The following is a 23,460-nucleotide window of genomic DNA, read 5'->3' as shown; positions in this document are numbered from 1 at the left end:
ACACAGGTGTGTTTCATTTGACCTGCTTCAAAAAGTCCAACTTCTTAACCAGCGTTAACGAGACAGCATTCATTTTGTTTTATACTATCTTTGTAATTCATTGGGAATGCTGAGTCAGCATTTACCAACTTGTTTTTTCCTAATTGTCATGATCGTATCATCGTCTTCCACTCGTCACACATCGTAATCTGCTCGATCACGACATTCATGGCACTAAATCTTTTCAATTGAATTTTGCAGCAGTTTTATTCCCCTATCAAATATGATATTTCATTCACGGGCTGCAGTCCTTCATGTCTTCTTTTGTGTGGTTTTTATGGGGTTTTTTTTGTTGGGGAAACCTCTCCCAGTAAGAAGTTCATATAAAAGTGCAGAACAACAGCATTTATGGCCGTGAACCAAGAGCCTCCTAACAACAACACTATTTTACAGTGTGACAGTGACTCGGCACGACAGCCTCTGTCTTTGACTCTTTCATGTGTTGCCAGTGGTTTCCCAGAGTGACTGAAGTGTTGGCTGACCACAGTCTCAGAGGAGCAGGCGGCTCGGTTCGCCCTCATTTCTCATTCCATAATAAAGAGACAGCTTTTCCTGACCGGCTCCTCCCTTTTCTTTTGAAACCTTTTTTCCCACCTCTTCCATATTACTAAAGAGATGATCATAGGGATGCAATAAAGCTTTTTTATGTGATCCTTGCTTTATGGAAATCGAATTTTGTGCTTTGAATCAAACAAACAAGCCAAGAAGAACTGGAGCTGCTAAACCCCAGAAAAGCTTCAGGTGATATTATCTTAAAATGGGTTAAAAATCACAATAACAATATTAGTGTCGATATTTCCCAGCTTTAAGTCTTTTTTTGTGTCTCTGTTTAACTCAATTTACCCACAAAAACAAAATGTGGCCTTTCTACAACAAACCAAGTCCATGAAGCTGCAGTAAAAAGGTAGTTTCAATAGAATATCCTTTATTATAAATAAAAATAGTTGTTGCCGTAGAATAAGCCTTCTAAATACATTTTAGGCAAGGGCCTCGCAAGGCTGCCATCTCGCCGCCATTTTGAACAGGAAGCAAGAAATGTACCACACCAAAAAAAAGTCATCGCTGCTCCACCCACAAGAACTTCAAGCAAAGATGGGAGGAGGCAATGTGTTGCAATCGTCCATGTGTTGCATTCTGCGTTTCCACCAATAGATGTCACCAATTCTTACACAGTGGACCCTTGAGGTACAGTCACACCAAATGAAAAGCGATTTTTTAAATCACATGACTCATGAAGCTGTGGTCACGGGATCATTCGTGTTAACAAGCTTTGTGAGACCAAGAGAAAAAAAGAAGACGGAGCGCGGAAGAAAAGCTCACGCCCTGCTGTTGTACTGTTGGTCTCATCATGTATCAGGAATGATTGAGTCCATATGTGCAAGGAAAAAACTCACGGGTTTGTTTAGATTTTCTCAGGAATGTCACCTCTGACGCACACGCGATGAGGAAAGAGATGGAGAAACTGCATGAGTCAGCCTCTAATTCAGCGTTCAAACTGAGGAGGAGTGACACGATACTGAGGTGATGAATGAGAAGAGACCGTTAAGTGAGGAAAAGGCCAACTTTTTGGGGGTAAAAATACCCCCAGTTTAGTCAGAGTGGGTGATAGGAGTGTAAAATTAAAAGTCCATTGGTTCTACACTTGGGAAGAAGCAGTCTTTCACTGAACAGTCTCCTCTAGATGATGATGGCCGTGTGCAGGCGGTGGCTGGCATTGTCCATAATATCCTGCAGTTTGTCCAGTGTCCTCAAGTCTGTGTGCCTCTTGTGTCCCGCCCCCCCCAGCACACCACAGTGTAAAAGAGGACACTGGCAACCACAGGCTGGTAAAACATCCACAGCAGTTTGCTGCAGATGTTGACAGACCGCAGTCTCCTTTGAAAGTACAGCCTGCTTTGTGTCTTCCCATACAGGTGACTGGTGTGTGTTGTCCCATCCAGTTTATTATCCAGCCACAGTCATAAAAAGTATTTATAAGAGTCCAGAGCCTCCTTGGTTCTGGACCTCCCAAAGTTAATGACCAGCTCCTTCGTCTTAGAAGTGTTAGTGTGGCACCATGCAGCAAAGACCACCACCAGTCTCCGATACTCCTCCTCTCTGTCATCCCTGATGCACCCAACTATGGCTGTGTCGTTGCCGTAGAAGTCTGAGGCGTACAGGTTAAAGAGAACAGGGACCAGCACTGTGCCCTGGGGGGCTCCAGTGTTGCTGACCACAGTGTCAGACATGGTGTCCTTCAGCCTGACGTACTGTGGCCTGCCAGTGAGGTAGTCTGAGATCCAGTCCACCAGGTAGGGGTCCACCCCATCCTGCTCAGATTGTAATGATATAAAGTTTGCAATAAAAAATACTAAGTCCAGTTAAATGGTGGGCCGCATGACATGGATTGGGGGGCCACATGTGGCCCATGGGCCGCAAGTTTGAGGCCTTTGGTCTAATATAACTACTCATATCAACAAAAAAACCAAATTGTGACCATTTTTTTCTTTATACCTTTTTTTTTTTTTAAACGCAGTGTATCACCTACTGACTAACGTGTGCATTTCAAGGGCATAAATAAAGCTTATATTACTTGCTAACTTTAGTTTGATGTAACTTAATTCATTTGAGAATAACCAACTGATTTCTCAACAACAATTCAAGAATCTTGATCTTCATTTCAACAACGCAACAATATTACCAGCAATGAAACTGTGCTTATGCTAAATTGATGAAATTGTTCATTTTCATGACAAAGAATAAACTTCTCAAAATTCAATGAAAATGGGGATTACTATTTTTTTCTCTTTAGGTTTCTCACACTTTTAAATGGGGATTACTATTTTTTTCTCTTTAGGTTTCTCACATTTTTTTCTCTTTTTGTTTCTCACACATTAAAAAAAAAAAAAAAAAAAGTTGTGCTCGCTGGTAAGACTAACATTCATTTTATCGTCATTTATGTGACTGAAAACACCAAAGGTGTGAAGTTTATGAGGCTTTTAGATGAAAAACACAATATTTGTTCTGTAGGGAAATTGTAAAATTGGTCAGTGTGGAGGAAAGTTAAAGTCATTTGCTATTTTGACCCTCTGTCCTGCTCTTCTGAAATCATTTCTGAGAAAGCCACAGCTTTCACTCAAAGGAGTTGAGAAACAGACACACAGGAGTGTTTATTAGCCAAAGATTTGCTCCTACGAGGCAGAATTATGTCGTCAACTGGGCAGTTTCATAAATCTGCGCTGACAAAGGCAACGTTGAGCAACTGAAAACTGCGTCACGTAAACAGCAAGTGCCGTTGTCGAGTGTGTTGGAACACATCAGTGTTAGCCGGTGTTAATTAAACTCTGCAGGTGATAAAAAAAAATCTCTGCCCACTTTTAACTTTATTCTGTTGAAGACAAGAAACGAAGTACAATTAAGCAAAATTAAGCTATGTTAGCTAAACAAAGTGTTGTTTTTTAGCCATGTTATTCATAAATAACTAGCAATGCAACTTTTTAGTTATGTTAGTGATTCTACTTGTTGTTTGTTGATTCTACTTGTTGTTTTAGAACATGCTGTACAGTATGTTTAGCTGACTAGCTATGCTAGTTAGCTAATCGTGATTCTACTTGTTTGTTGTTGTTTGTTGATTCTACTTGTTGTTTTAGAACATGCTGTACAGTATGTTTAGCTGACTAGCTATGCTAGTTAGCTAATCGTGATTCTACTTGTTTGTTGTTGTTTGTTGATTCTACTTGTTGTTTTAGAACATGCTGTACAGTATGTTTAGCTGACTAGCTATGCTAGTTAGCTAATCGTGATTCTACTTGTTTGTTGTTGTTTGTTGATTCTACTTGTTGTTTTAGAACATGCTGTACAGTATGTTTAGCTGACTAGCTATGCTAGTTTGCTAATCGTGATTCTACTTGTTTTAGAACATGCTGTACAGTATGTTTAGCTGGCTTTAAGTATTTAAATGATGCTCAGTTCCAAACATTGCTATTCATTTTATATATATATATATATATATATATATATACATATATATATATGTGTGTGTGTGTGTACATTTTATAAACAGAGTAAATTTAGGGGGCTGTGTATGTTAGTTAGCTTATTACTAACTGCTACTTTGTGGAATTGTTAAATTGTTTTTGGGCTGTTTTAAAATACCGTTTTAAAACATGTAAGAAAAGATGACACAGTTTTAGAAACATGTCAAAACCCCAAATAAAGGGAAATAAAGAAATTTTCTTGTAAATTACATTTAAATAAAAAGTATTTCAATGATGCTCTTGGCATTGTCTGTTGTAGTACATTATTATCTTTTCACTACATTTCATAAAGTAGAGTAAAAGAAAGCCGTGATAATGCGTGATATGCACAAACAATTGAAAGAAAGGAAAATAAAATGGGATTAAGTCGTGTTTGGACAATGTTCTCAGTTGACCACACATTGTTTCAGGGAATTAAGTAAATAGGTTCGAGTGACTCCGTCAGGGAGGAAATAAGAAGGTGTGTCTGACTGACACGCTGCCCGCCGAGGTCATTTAACAAACACAATGATGTCATGGGAAGTAGCTTCTTCTTCACAGCACTCGGTTTCCTTTTCATGTGAACAGTTGAGCTGAAACTTCCAAGTCACATTAACCCTGAAAAATCACTCCTTCACTCTCTCCATAGTCAGGTGTTTCTAGAGTTTCTAGATCATCACACAACAACATCCTCTTCCCAGCTCGAGTAGAGTTCCAATTTAATATCAGACTGTTTTTGAGTTTCTGTTTGAATATAGTACAATATAAAATAGTATATGCACAATGGACCATGAGTAACCCATAACCAATCAATAATGGACAACAGGGAATTCTCTGTCAATGTCAGTGTCCAGATTTGACCAGAATTTGTTGCCTAATCACGTTTTGTCTTCTGGATTCATGGTGATGGCTTCACGGCACCTTCAAAGAGAACCAAGAGATGTCCTAAATTCTTTATTCCTCATCAGAAAACATGAATTTCTCAAGTGAATTTCCCTGGTTTGTGGGATGTAAACAAAACTAACCTAAATCCTACTGTCCTGCACTTGCCAGATGGACAGCAACATCCTTCTAGTGTTGCAGTGGTGATTTCATCGTGTGATGTCAAAGATGGAAATCTGATGCTGAGCCATAAACTGGAACCTGCGCAGCCGTATTTATCCACACCGACGCTCCCGTTAACACCTTCACTCAAGTTTAGGAGCGACTTTCGTCTTCGTTTTCCCTCCATGTGGCAGATCAAACTGCACAGCTTAAAAACTCAAAACACAAACGATGGCTTTTTTGTGAAGCAAAAGTGCAAAGTAATAAATGTTGAGTGAGTGCAACCAGCATCACTGTGGACAATATTGTTAGGTTTATATAAGGGCTGCAACTAACTATTGTTTTGATAATAAAAGTAATAAAAAAAGTAATAAAAGTACATAATCGTACTTGTCTGGTCAGTAAAATGTTAGAAAATGTTGAAAAATGTTGGAAATGACGACGTCTTGTTTTGTCCACAAACCAAACTGATTCAGTTTCAATGATTTCTTTGTCATGTGGAGACAAAGAAACCAGAATATATTCATATTTAAGACGTTTTAATTATTAAAAAAAAAAACACTTTTAACCAAATAGTCGAGGATCACAATAGTTGACGATTCATTTAGTAGTTTATACGCATATCTGTAGACATTTTATGTCATAAATAACATTTTATTTCTCTATGAAACATAACTGTAAATGCTTTTTAATTCATTAGGGGACTGTGTTGGTTTGCTTGAATTGATTCAGGAAAACGGAGCAGATATTAATTTTTTTGCTTGTCCCCGGAAATTTACCTCGGGTTAGCTCATGAGCATCCCTAATTTGCCTCTCTAGATAGATAGATAGAGAGATAGATAGAGAGATAGAGAGATAGAGAGATAGATAGATAGATAGATAGATAGATAGATAGATAGATAGATAGATAGATAGATAGATAGATAGAGAGATAGAGAGATAGATAGATAGATAGATAGATAGATACTTGAGGAGAGGAAACGCTTGATTCTGGGAGGAGCAGGTTTCCTACACCCAGAAGAAGAGACACTGATGACTCTAACATAAACAGTCCAACACTCAGGAAGGGAAGGTCTCTCTCTGTCTCTGTCTCACACACACACACATTTGACCCATACACAGGTCGGTTTCATCCTTAAGGGAAATTGTTTTTCCACGTTTTTCAGTGTTTACTCTATATTAAAAAAAGAAGTTCATTTGTTTATTCCTCTATTTATTTTAGCCTTTCAATTATCTTACGTAGTTTTCATATTTCGCATTTTTAATCAACATCTGTTGCTTATTTCACTTATTTAATTTTAGAATGTGAGATTTTGTTTTTATACTGTAAAGAACTTTAGGTTTCATTCATTTGTATCAGATGTTTTATATAAATAAAGTCGGATCGATCAGGGGAAAAAAAGGAGTGGGTTTAATCGACTTCATCAAATCCAATCAATATTATTATCAACAGTCTGTGACTAAATGAAGAGAAACAGTGAGATAAAGTTGTCTCCCAGTGACAGACGTGCAGTAAGACACAGTGTCTCTGCAGAGGACGGACGCAGCAGGGGTTTGTCTCAGCTGTCTCCTGCATGGTTGTGTAACAGCACCTCCTTTGCTGACCTCATGGAACGTCTCCGCAGTAACTCAAACAGTCTGAAGACACAAAGGAGACAGAGGATCACGTTAACCCGCCCACCCCCGTCCTCCTCGTCCCCCAACTCTCCCCCCTTCCCTTCCCTCCTCTCCCACCTCCCCGTGGATCTGTCCTGCACAGGCCAGTTCGAAACTGAACCACATATTCTGTCCATTAGAACAACTGGAGTTTGCTCAGTGCTTTATTTTACTGTCATTATTTCATTATTACTATATTACTATTGTTATATTATTATTATTTTTAATAATATTTTAATTATTTTCAATTCACCTCTTGTAATCAAAGGGGTTTTGTTGGTTTTTAGTCTCTGGGTTCAGAAAATAAAGCCAATGTGTCAGTGTGCTACACTTGTATTCTCTAGAATGGCCATTAGGGGGCGACTCCACTAGTTCGTATACAAGTTTATGAGAAAATGAGTCTACATTTTCACTTGATTTGCTGCTTTCAGCTCTTCTTCAGTACAGCATGGCAGCCCTTTTGTTAATCAGGCAGGAGGTACCTTTAAAATGGCCACTAGGGGGCGACTGCACTGGTTAGCATGCCAGGCTGAGTCCACACATATTTAGATATTTATAAAACTGAAAATACTTTAAAGATAATAATAATATAAAAGAAGAAAAGTCCAACTAATTTACTACAAAATGGGAATGCTGACTCTGCATGTCCATCGATTGTTTTCCTGTTTAATGTTTTATGAGTTGGGAATGCCGAGTCAGCATATCCACCTATAGCTTTCCTGTTTAATTTACTATGAATTAGAAATGCTGAGTAAGCATTTCATACTATAGTATTTGTGAATCATGTGTTATTAGTTGTGAATGCTGAGTCAGCATAACCAATTATTGTTTTCCTGTTTCATTTAGTACGAGTTAGGAATGCTGAGTCAGCATTTCCTGCAGCTAAGCTCCCCACACAAAAACCCACTTAAATGATGCCCAGCCACCAGGTGGCGACATAACTGTCACTGCAAAGCCTTGCTGTCCAACCAGAAGAGAAATAAACAATGTGGACAGAAACAAATATGTTAAAAGTTCAGTTAGCAATGTTAGCAATGCTAACACTAGCACAAGTGTTAGCCGTCACACACTTGATTCTTGCTCCACATTTGTTTTTGGAGATGTTTGATGGAGGGAAAACAGAGCAGAGGTGGAGGTCGACATGTTTCACATGTTTCTGATGGAGAGTCAGTGCCAACGCAGCAAGACTCCAAGCTTCACGCTGGTAAAATGAACAAACATCAGGTGTGGCCCCTCAGAGGCCCTCAGGCCAGAGGATGATGAACGCAAAACAAGAAGCAAACCCTCAACATCCTCATCCACAAAGATCTGAAAAACATCCTGAGCCATCGCTCTGTCTCTGTCTCTGTGTCTCTCTGCTGGACTCACTGGCACCAGAGTCTGGCCTGTGGGGAAGAAGATCTATATCTCCAAGATATAAGCAGGAGAAACTCCACCCAAGAAGCCGAGTAAACACACACACACACACATACAGACAAAACTCTGAGCTAATCATTCTCTGACGCCACAACAATACAAACATTCCCAGGACAGAATCATCCATTTGTAGAGCTTTAAATCTTTTCTCTGTTGATTTTTGAATATAATCGTACAATCACACCTGGTATGCGATAAAATGGCCCTTTTTATTCATACATATATAGCTAGCTGTATATATATAAAGTTAGTTTTTTATTAATCCCCTTAGGGAAAGTATTCCTCTGCATTTTGACCCATCCTAGAATTAGGAGCAGTGGGCTATATATATATATATATATATATATATATATATGTATATATATATATATATGTACAAGGGAATGTCCATGACATAAACATAATAAAAATACACAAAAACTATAAGATTCTGATCCTTTTCTGTGTAAAATTATTGCAATTATATTATTTTGATTGATAGATGAACAGTGTGACCCTTTTAGAAACTTTTCCAACTAACGCGTTCCATTTTTATTATTAATTATTAGGTTGCAAATGCTGAGTCAGCATGTCTAAATACGTCATTCTTGTTTTACTGAATATTAGTTGGAAATGGTGAGTCAGCATATTCAACCATATACATTATTTTTAGTTAGCTATCTTAAGGTTCCTGTTATATTTGTTTTTGGCTGGGAATGCTGAAACCAGCTTTGGAAAACAGCTTTTCCAAATACTGTTTTCCTGTTTTATTGATTAAAATGGTGAGTCAGCATTTCCGACTATTGGTTTAGCTGAAAATGGTGAGTCAGCACTTCCAACAAGAGTGCTCCTGTTATACTTCATTTTAGTTGGGAATGCTGAGTCAGCATTGTCAAATGTTGCTTCTCTGACTCTCTGTTTTTGCTTTTAATTCATAGGGAATGCTGAGTCAGCATGTCCAACAATAATGTGGACATACTTGAATTGAATTATTCATCTTTTTCTACTATAACTATCAGACCACAAAAGTTTGCAGAGAGTTCTTTACCTGCTCCAGGTGCAGGACGCGCACAGATGGCATGGTCATCGTTTCTCATGGTCACATGACTCGGGCCTCTGATCTGTGTGGAGGAGGTCAGGCGGGGCCGGGGGTGGGGGGTCAAGCCTTTTCACTCCTGACATCAGTTTCCTCCTGAACACACAGAGGAGATTACAGGCCTGAACATCAGGACCGGAGTGAGGTCACTCTGCGGTTCACAGATATAATGCTGAAAATCTGCAGCTCACTCTCTGTTACACACCAGGAGGCAGGAAGTGTGTGTGTGTGTGTGTGTGCAGGAGAGCTGCAGCAGATTAAAGCCTCTTTTCATGCTCTGTTGCTCACTTTTTCTGTTGAATTGAAGTCTCACACTTGTCGTGTCATACTTCCAAGAAGACTTGTTTTGACCTCAGAGATCTTGGTCGGGTCACAAAATGGTGGACGATTATGAAGCAAACACTTTTATAGAGTTGGCGAGGGGGCGTCACCCAATCGTGACTGAGTGAATTCAGGTGGTGATTTCAGTGGATTTTGATTTCGCAACAGCCATTTTGTTTTTGTACAGGTGTTTCTGATGACATTCACAATGATTCTGTTCACTGAAACTGAAGAACACTAAACAAAATTCAGCCATTAATTCATTCAACTGGTTGGTTTTATTGAATAAAGAAGTATTTTGTCTTGAAATTTGAGGGCAGAATAAGAAAACACAATCACAATGTACAAAAATGAAACGTGGAAAATCGAAATCACGTTGAAAATATACAGAGAAAAGTATTAAAATGACTTTTTATGCATTTTATTTTATTGGTTTATTTGATAAGAGACAGCATGTGTTCACAAGATCTCCAAAAACACAGAAATAAACAAAACAAAACTCTGTATTTTTTTCATGTTTTGTATAATCATTATGAGATTAGAGTGTTTATACGGATCTTAATCTCCCTGCTTACTCTTTTGGAAGTGTTAGTCTGGGTTAAAGTTCAGCCTCAGGCTTTGCTCTCCATCATTGCTAACTGCTGCCCTCTGCTGTTCATCACTCACTATAACACATGCAATGTTTTTTGTTTGTTTGTTTTGTTTAACCCTCCCTGTATCACCACACATCAAATATAACACAAGAAGATTCCAAGATTCCAGTGTACAGAGGAAAAACGTTGCTGTAATCCACTTGGATAGTTTGTCCAACAAAAAACAAAAAAATCCACACCAGATTAGACACAGATTTGTACTTAAAACAGTTGTATGCAACTTTTGATTCAAATCTTTGTCAAATAAGTTTAGAGACACATCCAATCTCTGTGTTTAGATTTTGTGTCACCCGGCGACAGGCGATCTGCACACAGGAAGTGATGATTTTATGTACAGACAGACGCAAGACGACTGCAAACCGAGATAAAAAGGTTTGTAACATGGTCAGAACTGCGAAGTCTCTTCTCTTTTTCAAGAAACTCTTCAATTATCATCTATTTCGAGAACGTTTTCTTTCTAAAAACTCATAATGCCAGCGCTAATTTGCTAACCCTGAGCTGTCTTTAGCACGCTTAAACGTCCACACTTCACTTCTTGAACTTACGTAGCTCTTATTTTTTCTTTTCTCACCAATGTTTTTGGTCTTAATGAATGTGTAACAACAAAAATCAACAAAAGTTGCTCTATGCAGCTTTGAAAAAGAAAATGTCCTGTGTTAGCAAGTCACGATAGCACTTTTGGCCCTGCTCGGTGGCCTCGATTTAGCCAGATGGCTTCCCCCGTCAATCCCCACTCACAATCAAGATTAGGATTACTCTACACACACACACACACACACACACACATAGACATGCACTTAAATACGTCGAAACACGCAGTAATTAATGTTCACAGATGACATAACACAGAGTTGGTCAGTGTTTGCCGAGTTACAGCCGAAGCTTAAGTTATTAAAGCGATCCGCTGGTCGCAGAAATTCAAGGCTGGAGGGAGTAGCACGGATTAAAGTATTTTTACCTCAAAGTCGTGTATCCACGGCGCTTCTCTGAAACGGAGAGGAGGGAGACGGGAGTGAGCAAGAGAGGATGAAGGGAGGGAGGGAGGGAGGGGAGGACAGTAGAAGAGTAGAGAGTGACAGATTGAAGAGGATAGAGAGGGAGAAAAGCCTCCTGTCACCCAGGCTTGTTTAACGTTCCTCTGTCGGTCTTTGATACCTTCTCCCAGGCTTCGCTCCCTCTAACGGTGCGTGTTCTCTCTAAGGCCTTCAGGCCTCACAGCATGAAGCAGGAACCATGGGCTTTCTGGAAAACTACCAGGAGATCGACCCCGTCACTTTGAACCTTTGCATCCTCATCGCCAGCTACGTTATCTTGCTCCTGGTCTTCCTGATATCCTGTATCATGTATGACTGCCGGGGCAAAGATCCTACCAAGGAGTACGCCCCGGACCCGCAGCCAACCCAGTCTCCCATCAGGCTGGTGGTGATGCAGAGCTCTCCAGCCTCGGTGGGACGGTGGGACACGACCAACATGATCACGACGTACCACGAGCCTACGCACTCGGACTTTAGGGAGAAGAAGAGCACAATGGTCTGAGGGACACTCAGAGGACTCACCTTTGTACATAATTGACTTCTTTTTTTTTTGCTTTTATACATACACTTTCTTTTTACACTTTCTTGCTTGGAAAAATGCTTGTATTTGACCTGCGCAGGACCAGGTTTGGACGGTAAGTGTGTAAGTGTCTTTATGTGGTTTGTGTGCTCCTGAAATCCCTCTTGATCTCAAGGGTTTCAAGCCAAAGCCTGCAGTCTGCTCTGGAGAGGAAATGTCACAACTGATAAAGCACAGGGAATAAAGAGGGCATTCTGTTGAGTGGTGGTTTATGGTTTAAGGGTAGAGTTCGGAGAAAGATGCAGAGGACTGGAAACGCAGGACAAATTCTGCGTACTTAAGCTTTAATATAAACAAATCAGTGCCCTCGTTTCACGTGTTGTCGTCTTTGGACTTTGCTCTTCTGCCACATGGAGATAAAAATGATCTCTATCAAATCAAAGTTTACTGCTCCAGATCTGCAGCCACAAGTATCGAAGATTAGTGGTCAACTTTTGGTTAAGTCCCTGATGCTGGAACTAGCTTTGTAATTTGATCAGAAGAGCAAAGTCTCTTGAATTCTCATCTGGTGCAAAAACATTTTCTCTCTAAAATCTCTAACTAGCCAACTGTAACTGGTCTTGAGCACTCTTAACTTTGACACTTCACTTCTTGAAAGTCTTACATAAAATTGTAATGCAGGTTCCTCGTCTGCCACATCTCCATTCTTCTGTCTTTACTCAGGGAGGACGTTTGCTCAAAGCTGACCGTGAGACAGATTGTATGTTGACAATCAGTTATACCTTAAAGGTATAATTTCCGACCAAAACAGATGCAATCGCGATGAGACATACGGTAACTTTTTGGGGGTCCATGTTGAGAAGGTCGATTTAGCTTAAGCCTGCCCCACAGATTTTGGTCCCGATCAGGCCCTTCCGGCAATCGTGAGAATTCCGATTTGAGGCTGGTTTGAACATTTCACCTGACCAAAAATATCCTGGAGTGTGAGGGATTAACAGACGAGATTTGAATGTCATATGAGCTCAAAATCGCAAGTATTAAACATGTTTGCGACTTGAACAGAGATTGGGGGCGTGAGCAGAACTCAACAACAAAAAATCGTCGGCCACATCTAACTCTTCGATCAATTTTATGCAACACAGTATGAGGTTCAAATCAATTGTATGTTGACGATAATCAAATTTACCTTTAAGATATCATGTCAGACCAAAACAAGTGCAATCGTGACGAGACATACTGCACTGGAACTTTTTGGGGTATACGCGATGAGAATGCTGAGTTAGCTTAGCAGAGGCTAATCAGGCCTGGGTGTACAGCTGCTACTTTACTATACATGAACAAAATAGATACAACACGTAGCCTTGATTATTGACAATATGCTAAAATATTTAAGGGCAGAAGTTTCCTGGTGCTAAACAGTGTTTTGTTCCAAGGAAATCGATCCTCACAGAAGTGCGACTTGTCTGTGACACTGAGGTGTAAAGTGAGCGCAGGGAGGCGACTGCGCTTCAGTGAACACATTAATCCTCAGCCATGTGTCTCACTGTGGTGCACGCTACAGGCTCAGCCTGTCATCTGCTCAGCTTCATTATACTGACAGTGAAGAAACACAAAAATAAAAGAATACACTATTTACTTTGACAATCAATAAATATAATTCCAACTTTATTTGTAATAATAAATAACACATAAAAGATCAGACGAGGCAATAAAATATATATGAAAATACAAATAAATTGAATAAAAATACATTAAGGGTAAAAATAACAATCATACAATAAAAAAAACACAATAAAAACTAATACAAAATGAAAAATACCTTCAATATGGGTACAAATAACAGTCATACAATAAAAAAAACAAGTACAATAAATAAAAATACCTTAAATATGGGTTGTACATAAATAACATTCATACAGTGTAAAAAATAAACCAAGTAAAATAAAGTAAAATAACTAATAATATCAACAACTTAAGTGTCAAAGGAGAATATGTGGGACTCTGTATGTAGGATTATAATCTCTAGTAATATGATCTTTTGTAATTACTCATTACTATGAGGATATTTTTGATATATTTAATTTTTTAACTAAAATAATTGTCAAATGTCAAAAATTGTTTCTTTGATTTTTCAGCTTCTCAAATTTGAATATTTTCTAGTTTATTTGCTTCAAATAAGAAAATAAATCATTAAAACATGAAAAATACATTTTATGGCTAATGGAGGTAAAAAACTATTGAGGCAAGAGTAAAACCAATTACAAAGCTGTTTAGCGCCGTGTCACATGTTCACATAAAGCCTCTTCTAATCTAAGGTGAGGTTTTCCCACCTTTACTTTACTCCATTACTGTTACACAGCAGTAATGTTGCTCCAGAACACATATTTATATTTATCCGTGGATGCTTTTGCATGTGTGCTTTTTTTTGTCAGATTGAGATTAAATAATTCCGTTCTGCTCGTCTCAAAGTGCAGCAGTTACGTCAGAGGTAACGTTCAGGTTGAAACCAGGCCGGCAGGTTTTCTTTTGACCTTTTCAACATCAGTGACTCAGTCAACATCAGTGACTCAGCAACATCTTTTATTTCATTTGCTTTCTTTTATTTATTTATTTATTTGTGAAGCCTGACCAATACATGCTCCAAGTACAAATAAAACAGGATCATTAAAGAATATAAGTGAGGCCTAATTCACGAACTTCAGCTTCCAGAGCTTACATAGAGGCATGAGTCAGTTGAAGCCCAAGATGCAGCTACTGCATGAGTTTATGTGTGTATATATATGTATACATACATACATACATACGTACATATATATACACACACACACACACATATTGTATATACATATACTATTGTATATATGTACATATACATACATACATACATATATACATACACATATATATATTTATTTTTCGATATAACACTTTTTTTGGTTTGTTTTTATATTAGAATATATTTTATATAATATATATATAATTATATATATTATAATATTATATATATATATATTATATAATTATAATATAATTATATTTATAATTTATATTAGAAAAATATGATATTATATTATTAAATCAAATCAATAACATCACAAAGATACAATAAGAATCTTTAGTTATGGATAAATTGGTAAATACAAAAACATTGACTCCGCCCCTTTAATATTCTCTTAGCCGCTGATTGGCTGAATGTACTGTCGGTCAACATCTCATGACAGTTTTTGGGCGGGGCGTTCACGCAGACTCGAGTGGAGCAGCAGCGGCGGAGCCGGCTCGTCATTACCCGACTGTAGTGTGTGCTTTGCGGGGGTCATTCCAGGCTGCGCCCCCCCCACCCCCCTCTCTTCCCGGTGCTCATGGATACCTGTAGCGTACAGCAGCGGCAGTGAGTGAGTGAGTGGGTTCTGAAACAGAAATGGTTCTAAGAAAAAGGCTAAAATGGAGGCTGTGTAGAAGAAGTGGGACCGAGTGTGCGTTTGTGCCTTAAATGAAAGTTAGCTCGTGAGCGTTATCGTAGCTAGCTGATGCTAGGCCTTCCGTTTCCCTCGCTTTGTCAGAGCAGGTTGTGCCTGTTTCATTTTTGGAATCATTTTTACTAATAGCGGAGCTTTGTGGCTCCATTGTTCGCTGCTTTTCTCCCCGTGGTTCACTGAGCAGTGAAATGAAGAGAGTGAACAGCTTTCAGAGGTGAGTGACATCTGATCATTTGCCTCTTAATCCCACATATGACACTTTTTTTAATATAGATATTAATTCACTGTATTAATGCAAAAATGTCTGCAGCCATGTGTTGCATAGTTAACCCCACTTTTAAAGTAAGTTATTATCCTGTTATTCACATACAGACACTAAAAGGAAACCAACATCAAATAATGATTAAATAGTATAAACAAGATATACTGCACAATATACAGTTTATTAGCTTGTTTTTGTTGTTCCGCAATCACACAAATCTATGAAATAACTTTAACTCGACATCTTTCAACATTTCCTGACACTTTATGGACCAAACGATTACTCGATAGAAAATACTCAACCTAATTCAGGGATGGGCATGAGTTTTTGATAGTTCACTTATTCATAATAAGGTTACCACTATATATATATATTTATACAACTAGAGCTGAAACAATTACTCGATTATTAAATTAATCGTCAACTATTTTGATAATCGATTAATTGGTTTGAACCTTTTTTCATGATTAAAATGAGATTTGATTGTTTCAGCTTCTTAAATGTGAATATTTTCTTCGTTTCTTTGCACCATATAACAAAGAAATCATTAAAACTAAATCATTTGATTGTGGACAAAATTAAGACCTTCGAGAACATCATCATTTCCAGGTTTGACAAATTGATCAACATTGTTTGCTGTTACTCGATTAATCGTGAAAATAATTGACAGATTATTCGTTTATGAAAATAATCGGTAGTTGCGGCTTTAGATACATACAACAGTTCTTTGAACTGAATAAAACAAAATGTTAACGTGATAAGTTAAAGTGCAGGATTCCTCCATTTATTCACGACATACAGTATTGAAAGGTCAAAGTGTTGTGTATTGAACATGGATGGAGCATCTCTTTAGCGTAGCTTTCTCTACCGTCATCCCGCTGTAAAATCCCTCTTTCTTCAGCCAGGTCACTTCCGCCCTTCATTCATTTGAGCAGCGCCACCGCGAGGAGACACATAGTAGTGACATTTTTTTGTTTTTGTTGTGTTTCAGGTTCATGAACAGACGGGCCTCTGCTAACTGCCGCTACCAGCCCACCTGCTACGAGCATGCTGCAAACTGCTACACCCATGCTGTGAGTGTCACACAAGGCGCTTTTCTAGCACTGCTCGGCTCGGCTTCGTAGCTCCTGCTCAATGTGGGCGAGGTCGTCATAGTAAGGGCTGCGTGAAGTCTACTACAAGGCATTAACATGAGGACGTGGCTCCACATTTAACTGCGGCCAAAGTTTGCGGAGGGTGTTTTCTTGTCGGTACCTTAGCTGGCCGGTCGTGGTCGACCGCTGACTGCCGAAGTTTTCATATTCTACGCGTTTAGCTATTAAATCTAACGACGTGGATTCTGAGGCTGGTAGAGTTTGTGTTTTGTGTCCTGGAGCTGTTTGTTCACTCGTGTTTAACTTCATACATGCAGCTGCGTTAGCTTGTTGTTGTGAAGCATGGACACGGCATGCGTTCTCAACGCGCATGCGCCGCAGTCTGTCCTACTGAGCTTGATCATGCAGTGAATATGTGGCCTCTCAAAAATGATTTTGACATACTCGATATTGTGATTTCACACATCGTAAAACAACAATTAAGATACTGTCGTAGACGCTACATATCGCACACTCCTAGAATCAGTTGATTTAAAAAAAAAACAGATCTGTTCACAGAATCGTTCAGTACTGACTCCACTGATATTGACATTTTAGTTGGAGATTAACACATGTTGTCAGGATTTTTAAGTCGTTTTTAACTGATCTACAGTTCAGCTTTGTTCACTTTGATTCTTGTGTCGGATATTGTGCTCATGACTCTTCAGTGGCGACACTCTCTGACCAATCAGTGGCTGACAGTCTGTCAACGTAAAAAAAAATGAGTTGAGTCGTGCTAGAACATGTATGTACTGAAACGTGAACTTTGGGAAGCTGTGTGTGTGTGTGTGTGTGTGTGGGTGTGTCAAGTATCTGCTGCTGACTCTGTGATCGTCGTCCCCGCAGCTCCTCATCGTGCCGGCCTTCGTGGGCATGGCCTCGCTGTACCGTCTGTCTGACAACAGCTGGGAGAGGATCACGGCCTGGGTGTACGGGATGGGCCTCTGTGCACTGTTCCTGGTCTCCACTGTGTTTCACATCATCACCTGGAAGAAGAGCCACATGAGGTGAGGAGAAGCAGAACAAGAGATAACTTATGGGAATAAAGTGGAAGTTTTCCAAATCTTCAATCAAGTTGGTAAATAATATATCGTAGGGTAGTTTTACGACTTACTGGAGGGCTATTAATTTCCCCCCCCCTCCGTTTCAGGTCGATGGAGCAGTGTTTCCACATGTGTGACAGAGTGGTCATCTATTTCTTCATCGCTGCCTCTTACACACCTTGGTGAGTGTCTTTGTCTTTTGTTGTTGTTTTTTTTTTGTCTCGTCTCTTCTTGTATACTTCTTGGTGGTTGTGTAACCTCGGCTGTGTGTGTGTGTCTGTGTGTGTGTGGTCTCTCCACAGGTTAAACCTGCGTGAACTGGGACCTCTGGCGGCGCACATGCGCTGGTTCGTGTGGCTCATGGCCGCGGCTGGAACCGTCTACGTCTTCAACTACCATGAGAAGTGAGTTTGCGTCGACACACGTCTGTTTACTCGTGGGTTGTTTCACGGATAAAATATCCATGAGGAACTGGGAATTTTTGGACGTTTTGTTTTGTGACGCAAATTAGACTGGGATGAACTCGGATGTGAATTAGGACGCAGCCTCACATCGAGCGCAATAGAGCTGCAACGAACTAACAAATAAACTAACCATTATTTTCATTATCGATGAATCTGTCGATTACTTTCTTGATTGATCGATTAATCGTTTGGTGTTCAGAATATCAGAAAACCTTACAAACTGTGGATCGGTGTTTGTCAAACCTGGAAATGATCTTCTCAAATGTCTTGTTTTGTCCACAAACCAAAATGATTAACTTTTATGAAAATGTTCACATTTAAGAAGCTTAAAAAAATTGGAAATATTGTTTTAATCATGAAAGAAGCTTCAAACTGATTATTCAATTATCAAAACAGTTGTTGATTAATTTAATAATCGAATCATCGATTAATTGTTTCAGCTCTAGAGCGCAATTTGAACAAATGAATAAATAATGAAAAAAATATTTTTACACTGCGTCTGGTGTGCAAAAGGCCTTTAAAGTGTTGTAAATGAAAAGAATTACCTTCACCTTTTTCTGGCTGCAAATACATTAAAATTAGGATTATATGAAACGTGGACAGCGGTATGTATATCTTAAATTAGCTGTAAAATCTAAGAACTTACACACTCTAAAAAGGTTTAATTTCCATGTTTTTTATTGATGTGACTATTCATATTTTATGAAAATAACATTTGCATCACTCATGTGATGTTTGTTTTTCCTCCCTAGGTATAAAGTGGTTGAGCTGGCCTTCTACTTGGCGATGGGCTTTTTCCCGGCGTCGGTTGTGACGTCAATGGTAATTTTCACTTTCAGTCTTATTTACACGCTCTGAATGTTCACCTGCTACTTTGTCCCACGGCTTTAAAACGAGGTTTTCTTTATTCTGCAGAGCAACACCGACGGGCTTCAGGAGCTGGCCTGCGGCGGACTCATCTACTGCCTCGGCGTGTTCTTCTTCAAGTGTGACGGCGTCATCCCTTTCGCTCACGCCATCTGGCACGTGTTCGTGGCGCTCGCCGCCGCCGTGCACTACTACGCCATCTGGAAATACCTCTACAAGGCTCCCAGCGCCGACGCCCTCCTCGGCTCGTGACTGCGCCCGACTGACCACTGAAGCTGCGGCGGCAGCTGAAACGTTTACGAAAAAAAATTATATATACAGTATATGTATGTATATATATATATATATATATATATATATATATTTGAATTGTTTACCGTTTTCTAACGCGGGGAACAGAAGCTGTTTTTGTAAAACTACTTTTTACTAGTAAAGTGTTCGCCTCGGCACGTTCGTGAGTACTTGAGATATTTTGGTGACAGGTTTTTTTTCTTATCGCTTGAAGAGTCGGAGAGTCACATTCCACATCTGTGTAAGGCTGGGTATCGCGACTGAGGCCCGATTTGAGTGATAGATCTCTTAAACCTGCTGCAACATTTAAAACAATTCTTATGTCAAAAAACTATCGCAAAGTAGTAACATTTCAGATGTACAGAACGGTCTAAAGAGGCAACTCAAACCAAAATATTCAGCCTAGAAGAGCATCTGACAGTTTAAAGTCAACAGCGATGTTAACATTGTTTTTGCGGCGACCATATATATATGTGTATATATATGTGTATATATGTATATATATATATATATATATATATATATATATATATATATATATATGAAAAACAAACAAACTGTAAACTTCATCCATTTCAGCTGCTGATTCCCGAGACACGAGGTGCTAAAACGTCGCCATTTCACCGCGGCAGAGTCGAGTCACAGAACTCCTCCTCCTCCGATCGTACCTTAATGTTAATGAGTTAATGTTGCGATATTTTAGCCAATACCTTTTTCTGCGAAATACACTGCCTAGCCAACAACAAAAGTCACACACTCAGAATATTTGTTGGCTCGCCTTTAGCACGTGTTTTTATCGTTATTTACTTTTTTTCCACCGCAAAGATCGTGTATTTTGTGACTGAAGTGGGTGGACCGCTTGTGTTATTAAAGGCCCAGTGTGTAAGAAGTAGTGACATCTAGTGCGTCGGGGATCTACGGTGGCCGTAAAGCAAGGCCCTCACTTAGCATCAAGTAAAAATTTGTTCTAATGCTAAGTCGGAACTGGGAGTGACAGTATTTTGCACACGTGTTAACATTTAAGCATTTAGCGTTTATTGAACAGCGTCGTACTGATTTAAAAACAGCAGTGTTTGTACGAGTGGCGGCCACAACTCGGAAATTCTGACTTCCGACTATGACTGGAACATACCGTGAGGGGGTTGAGGGAACATTTCTGCCAATAAAAACCCTCCTAAATGCACACTGGACCTTTTAAACATAAAGGAGTTGTAATGTTGTTCCAACTGCTTTTTCTGACCTTTTCCCTCCTCAAACATAAAACTTAAAATCACGTGTTGAACCCACGTTTAGTTGTTTGTTTTGTGATAAATGCTGACCATTTGGAATAAGTCACTTGTCGCCAGGGAAAACTCGTTCACCACGGCAGTAATTATCCAACGGAGCGCTTTTTTAAAAAACAGTTGGCTTCATTTAAATCCAGGTGGTGATTTAACAGTTTTCACACAGGAAGCTACAGGTGTTTTGCCAAAGTGAAAATAAAAGGAAAAGTAAAGAACGCGCGTGTGACGAGGCGTTCAAAGGCAACTCTGGACACTTTAGGCACCAGAAAAGTATTTACATTCCTGTCCTTTCACGGAGAACAAGCAGTCGGGGTCAGAGGTCGTTTCTTCTTTCAGGAAACAATATATTATTTTTTTATTACTATTTTTCTGACTTTTACTTCTGATTCAGACTTCGAGTCCATGTGCAGTTTTCAGGGAAACGACATTTAATGTGAGAAGAGAAGGCGATTCCTCGACATTTCAGGAAAGCGCAGTGGCGACACCTTGTGGCAGACATTTGTCACGGAGAGAGAAATCATGATGACGAGGAATCTGTTCAACACTGTGTGTGCGTGTGTGCGCACAAACTCTAGTGCACTGTAGTCCTGTATCAACATTTCCACTCGTGTTTTCTCATTTTGTTTTTTTTTGCGACGCCAAACGACTGCAAACTTTTTTCTAACTGTCGTCAACGTCTTTAACCACTGTGGTGTGTGTGTGTGTGTGTGTTTTGTAATGTTTGTATTTTCTGTTGTTTGTCACATGTTTTATGATCCAGGCGCCTTTTTGCAGACGGGGAAAGAAAACAAATGTATGAATGAATGAATGAATGAATAAATAAATAAAACATTTAAGCTCATTGTGGTCTCTTCCATTGACTTTTTCAAAAGGTGCTGAATTAACGTCAACTTTTTAATGTGACAATAAAAAAATATTTAACGTCGTTTTATGAATGGTTTCTGTTTTATTTTAATTTTACACAGCGTTTTCAGCAGATTTATTGACAATTTAAAGAAGTAGTTAATTTTTAGTTCATAATTTCAAGGATTTGTTGACAATTTCAAATTTAAAAAAATCAGTTTATCAATTTTTCAGATTTTTGTCTCATAGAAAAAAGTCATTTTCAATGATGTGATTACAATGTGTCGTGAGTCGACAGCACAGATTATTTTAAGGATTTCCACATATTTGTTGACAATTTAAAAGCTCACTTTTTTTGAGATTCTCACCAAATTTTATATTCAAAAGAAGCTTCCTTGAAACAGTAAAGTTTTGTTAAAATAATAGAACTAAAGCGTACCTGAAAAGTCACATTTGTTTCGTCACCAGTTGCTTCAAAATTCTTTCAAAGTTTCCACACGGACTGACTTTCATGTCTTAAAGTAAAAACTTCTTTTTCACTTTTCTTGGTAATGAGGATTAAAACAGTAGCTGAACAGATTTGTGAAACAGTCTTACCTCCGTACGATCAACAAAATCCACAAACGAACTCTTGACGACGCTCACCTGTCGACTGAAAACATCTCCAGCTGATGAACGCATGGATCTGATTGAGGGAGTGACACGGGTGTGACATGAGAGCAAAGTGAAGCTTCTGTGAAGAATATATTTGATTGTCTGTAGTTAGTTGATAGATAAGTTAGAAAATAATAAAAACAAAGGAAAACCATTGAATGAAGAGGGCATGTGCAATCCTTTGATTTGTGCTGTGTATATATCAATATTTATTCCTGTTTTAAACGCAACACATTTCTGTGTATATAAAAAAACCTGTAAATTTAAGTTACAATAAAGCCACAATATATTATCACGATATTTATATCACGATATATTATCACGATATTTATGTGCCAATACAATATTATCCCGATATTTATGTCCTGATACGATATTATCATAATATTTAAGTCACATTACGATATTATCACAATATTTAAGTCACAATACGATATCACAATATTTAAGTCGCGATATGATAAAATCACGACATTTAAGTCACAATACGATATTATCACGATATTTAAGTAGAGATATATTATCACGATATTTATGTCACAATACGATACAATCATGATATTTAAGCCACAATACGATATTATCACGATATTTAAGTCACATTACGATATTATCATTTAAGTCACAATACGATATTATCACGTAGAGATATATTATCAGAGATATATTATCACGATATTTAAGTCATAATACAATACAATCATGAAAATTAAGCCACAATACGATATAATCACGATATTTAAGTCACAATACGATATAATAACGATATTTAAGTAGAGATATATTATCACGATATTTAAGTCGCAATTCAATACAATCATGATATTTAAGCCACAATGCAATATTATTATGATACAATCACGATATTGCAATATTGCAAAGATTTGCGAAATCATATATCGCAATATACTCACATGGGCACATGGCGCCCTCTAGTGGACTGAAATATCAATCCATTTTTTTTTCACGCTAATCCAGAAAAAGTTAAACTATTATTGGTAAAATCGGTTAAAAAAAAACGTTTGTTTGGTGTCTCAAAAGCGATGTATATAATCACAATATATAATCACAATATTTCACTGTATTTCAATCTTGTTTCACCCAAGGCAGAGGAACGAGAACAGAACGTCAGAAAAGAAGTGGGATTTTTATTCAACACTACAGATTACAGATTGACAGAGAGAGAGAGAAAGAGAGAGAGAGAGAGGCTGAACAGCACAAACAAAATAATAATAATCATAATAAAATTGAACGCATTCATTCATTCATTCTGTGACAAACTCACTTTATGTTCTTCTGCTTCTTCCTGTACACACACGATAAAAACAGTCCGCTGGTGTTGCCGTGAATACAATGGTTATTAAGTCTGCTGCATTGTCAGGAATAAGAAA

General features: G+C 38.5%; 2 protein-coding genes across 4 annotated transcripts; both read left to right on the top strand.

The window, feature by feature from the left end:
- The first annotated feature begins 11,431 nt into the window (after positions 1–11,431).
- Positions 11,432–21,501, top strand: mmd (monocyte to macrophage differentiation-associated). Of its 3 annotated transcripts, none has more exons than XM_044051420.1 (7): positions 11,432–11,868; positions 16,483–16,564; positions 17,471–17,631; positions 17,775–17,849; positions 17,970–18,071; positions 18,884–18,953; positions 19,047–21,501. In XM_044051420.1, exons 1-7 carry the CDS (start codon positions 11,831–11,833, stop codon positions 19,248–19,250), a joined length of 732 nt encoding a protein of 243 aa, XP_043907355.1. In that variant the 5' UTR covers positions 11,432–11,830; the 3' UTR covers positions 19,251–21,501. The 3 variants fall into 3 exon arrangements, with proteins under 3 accessions (XP_043907355.1, XP_043907358.1, XP_043907356.1); XM_044051423.1 differs by having other exon boundaries at positions 11,845–11,876; XM_044051421.1 differs by lacking the exon at positions 11,432–11,868 and adding an exon at positions 14,852–15,443.
- On the top strand, positions 11,433–11,735 carry LOC122785560 (small integral membrane protein 36-like). The gene has a single exon (XM_044051424.1). It carries the CDS (start codon positions 11,433–11,435, stop codon positions 11,733–11,735), a length of 303 nt encoding a protein of 100 aa, XP_043907359.1.
- Positions 21,502–23,460: the final 1,959 nt, after the last annotated feature.

This window comes from Solea senegalensis, linkage group LG19 (genome assembly GCF_019176455.1).
Source record: "Solea senegalensis isolate Sse05_10M linkage group LG19, IFAPA_SoseM_1, whole genome shotgun sequence".
NCBI classification, from domain to species: Eukaryota; Metazoa; Chordata; class Actinopteri; order Pleuronectiformes; family Soleidae; genus Solea; species Solea senegalensis.
This window is presented reverse-complemented; position numbering and strand designations above follow the sequence as displayed.

Excerpts from the sequence above, each read along its gene's own strand:
- LOC122785560 (XM_044051424.1), top strand. The coding sequence starts at position 11,433 with ATGGGCTTTCTGGAAAACTACCAGGAGATCGACCCCGTCACTTTGAAC.
- mmd (XM_044051420.1), top strand. The coding sequence starts at position 11,831 with ATGCTTGTATTTGACCTGCGCAGGACCAGGTTTGGACG. Across the intron at positions 16,565-17,470 it reads CAAACTGCTACACCCATGCT|CTCCTCATCGTGCCGGCCTT; the intron begins GTGAGTGTCACA and ends TCGTCCCCGCAG. Across the intron at positions 18,954-19,046 it reads CGTCGGTTGTGACGTCAATG|AGCAACACCGACGGGCTTCA; the intron begins GTAATTTTCACT and ends TTTATTCTGCAG.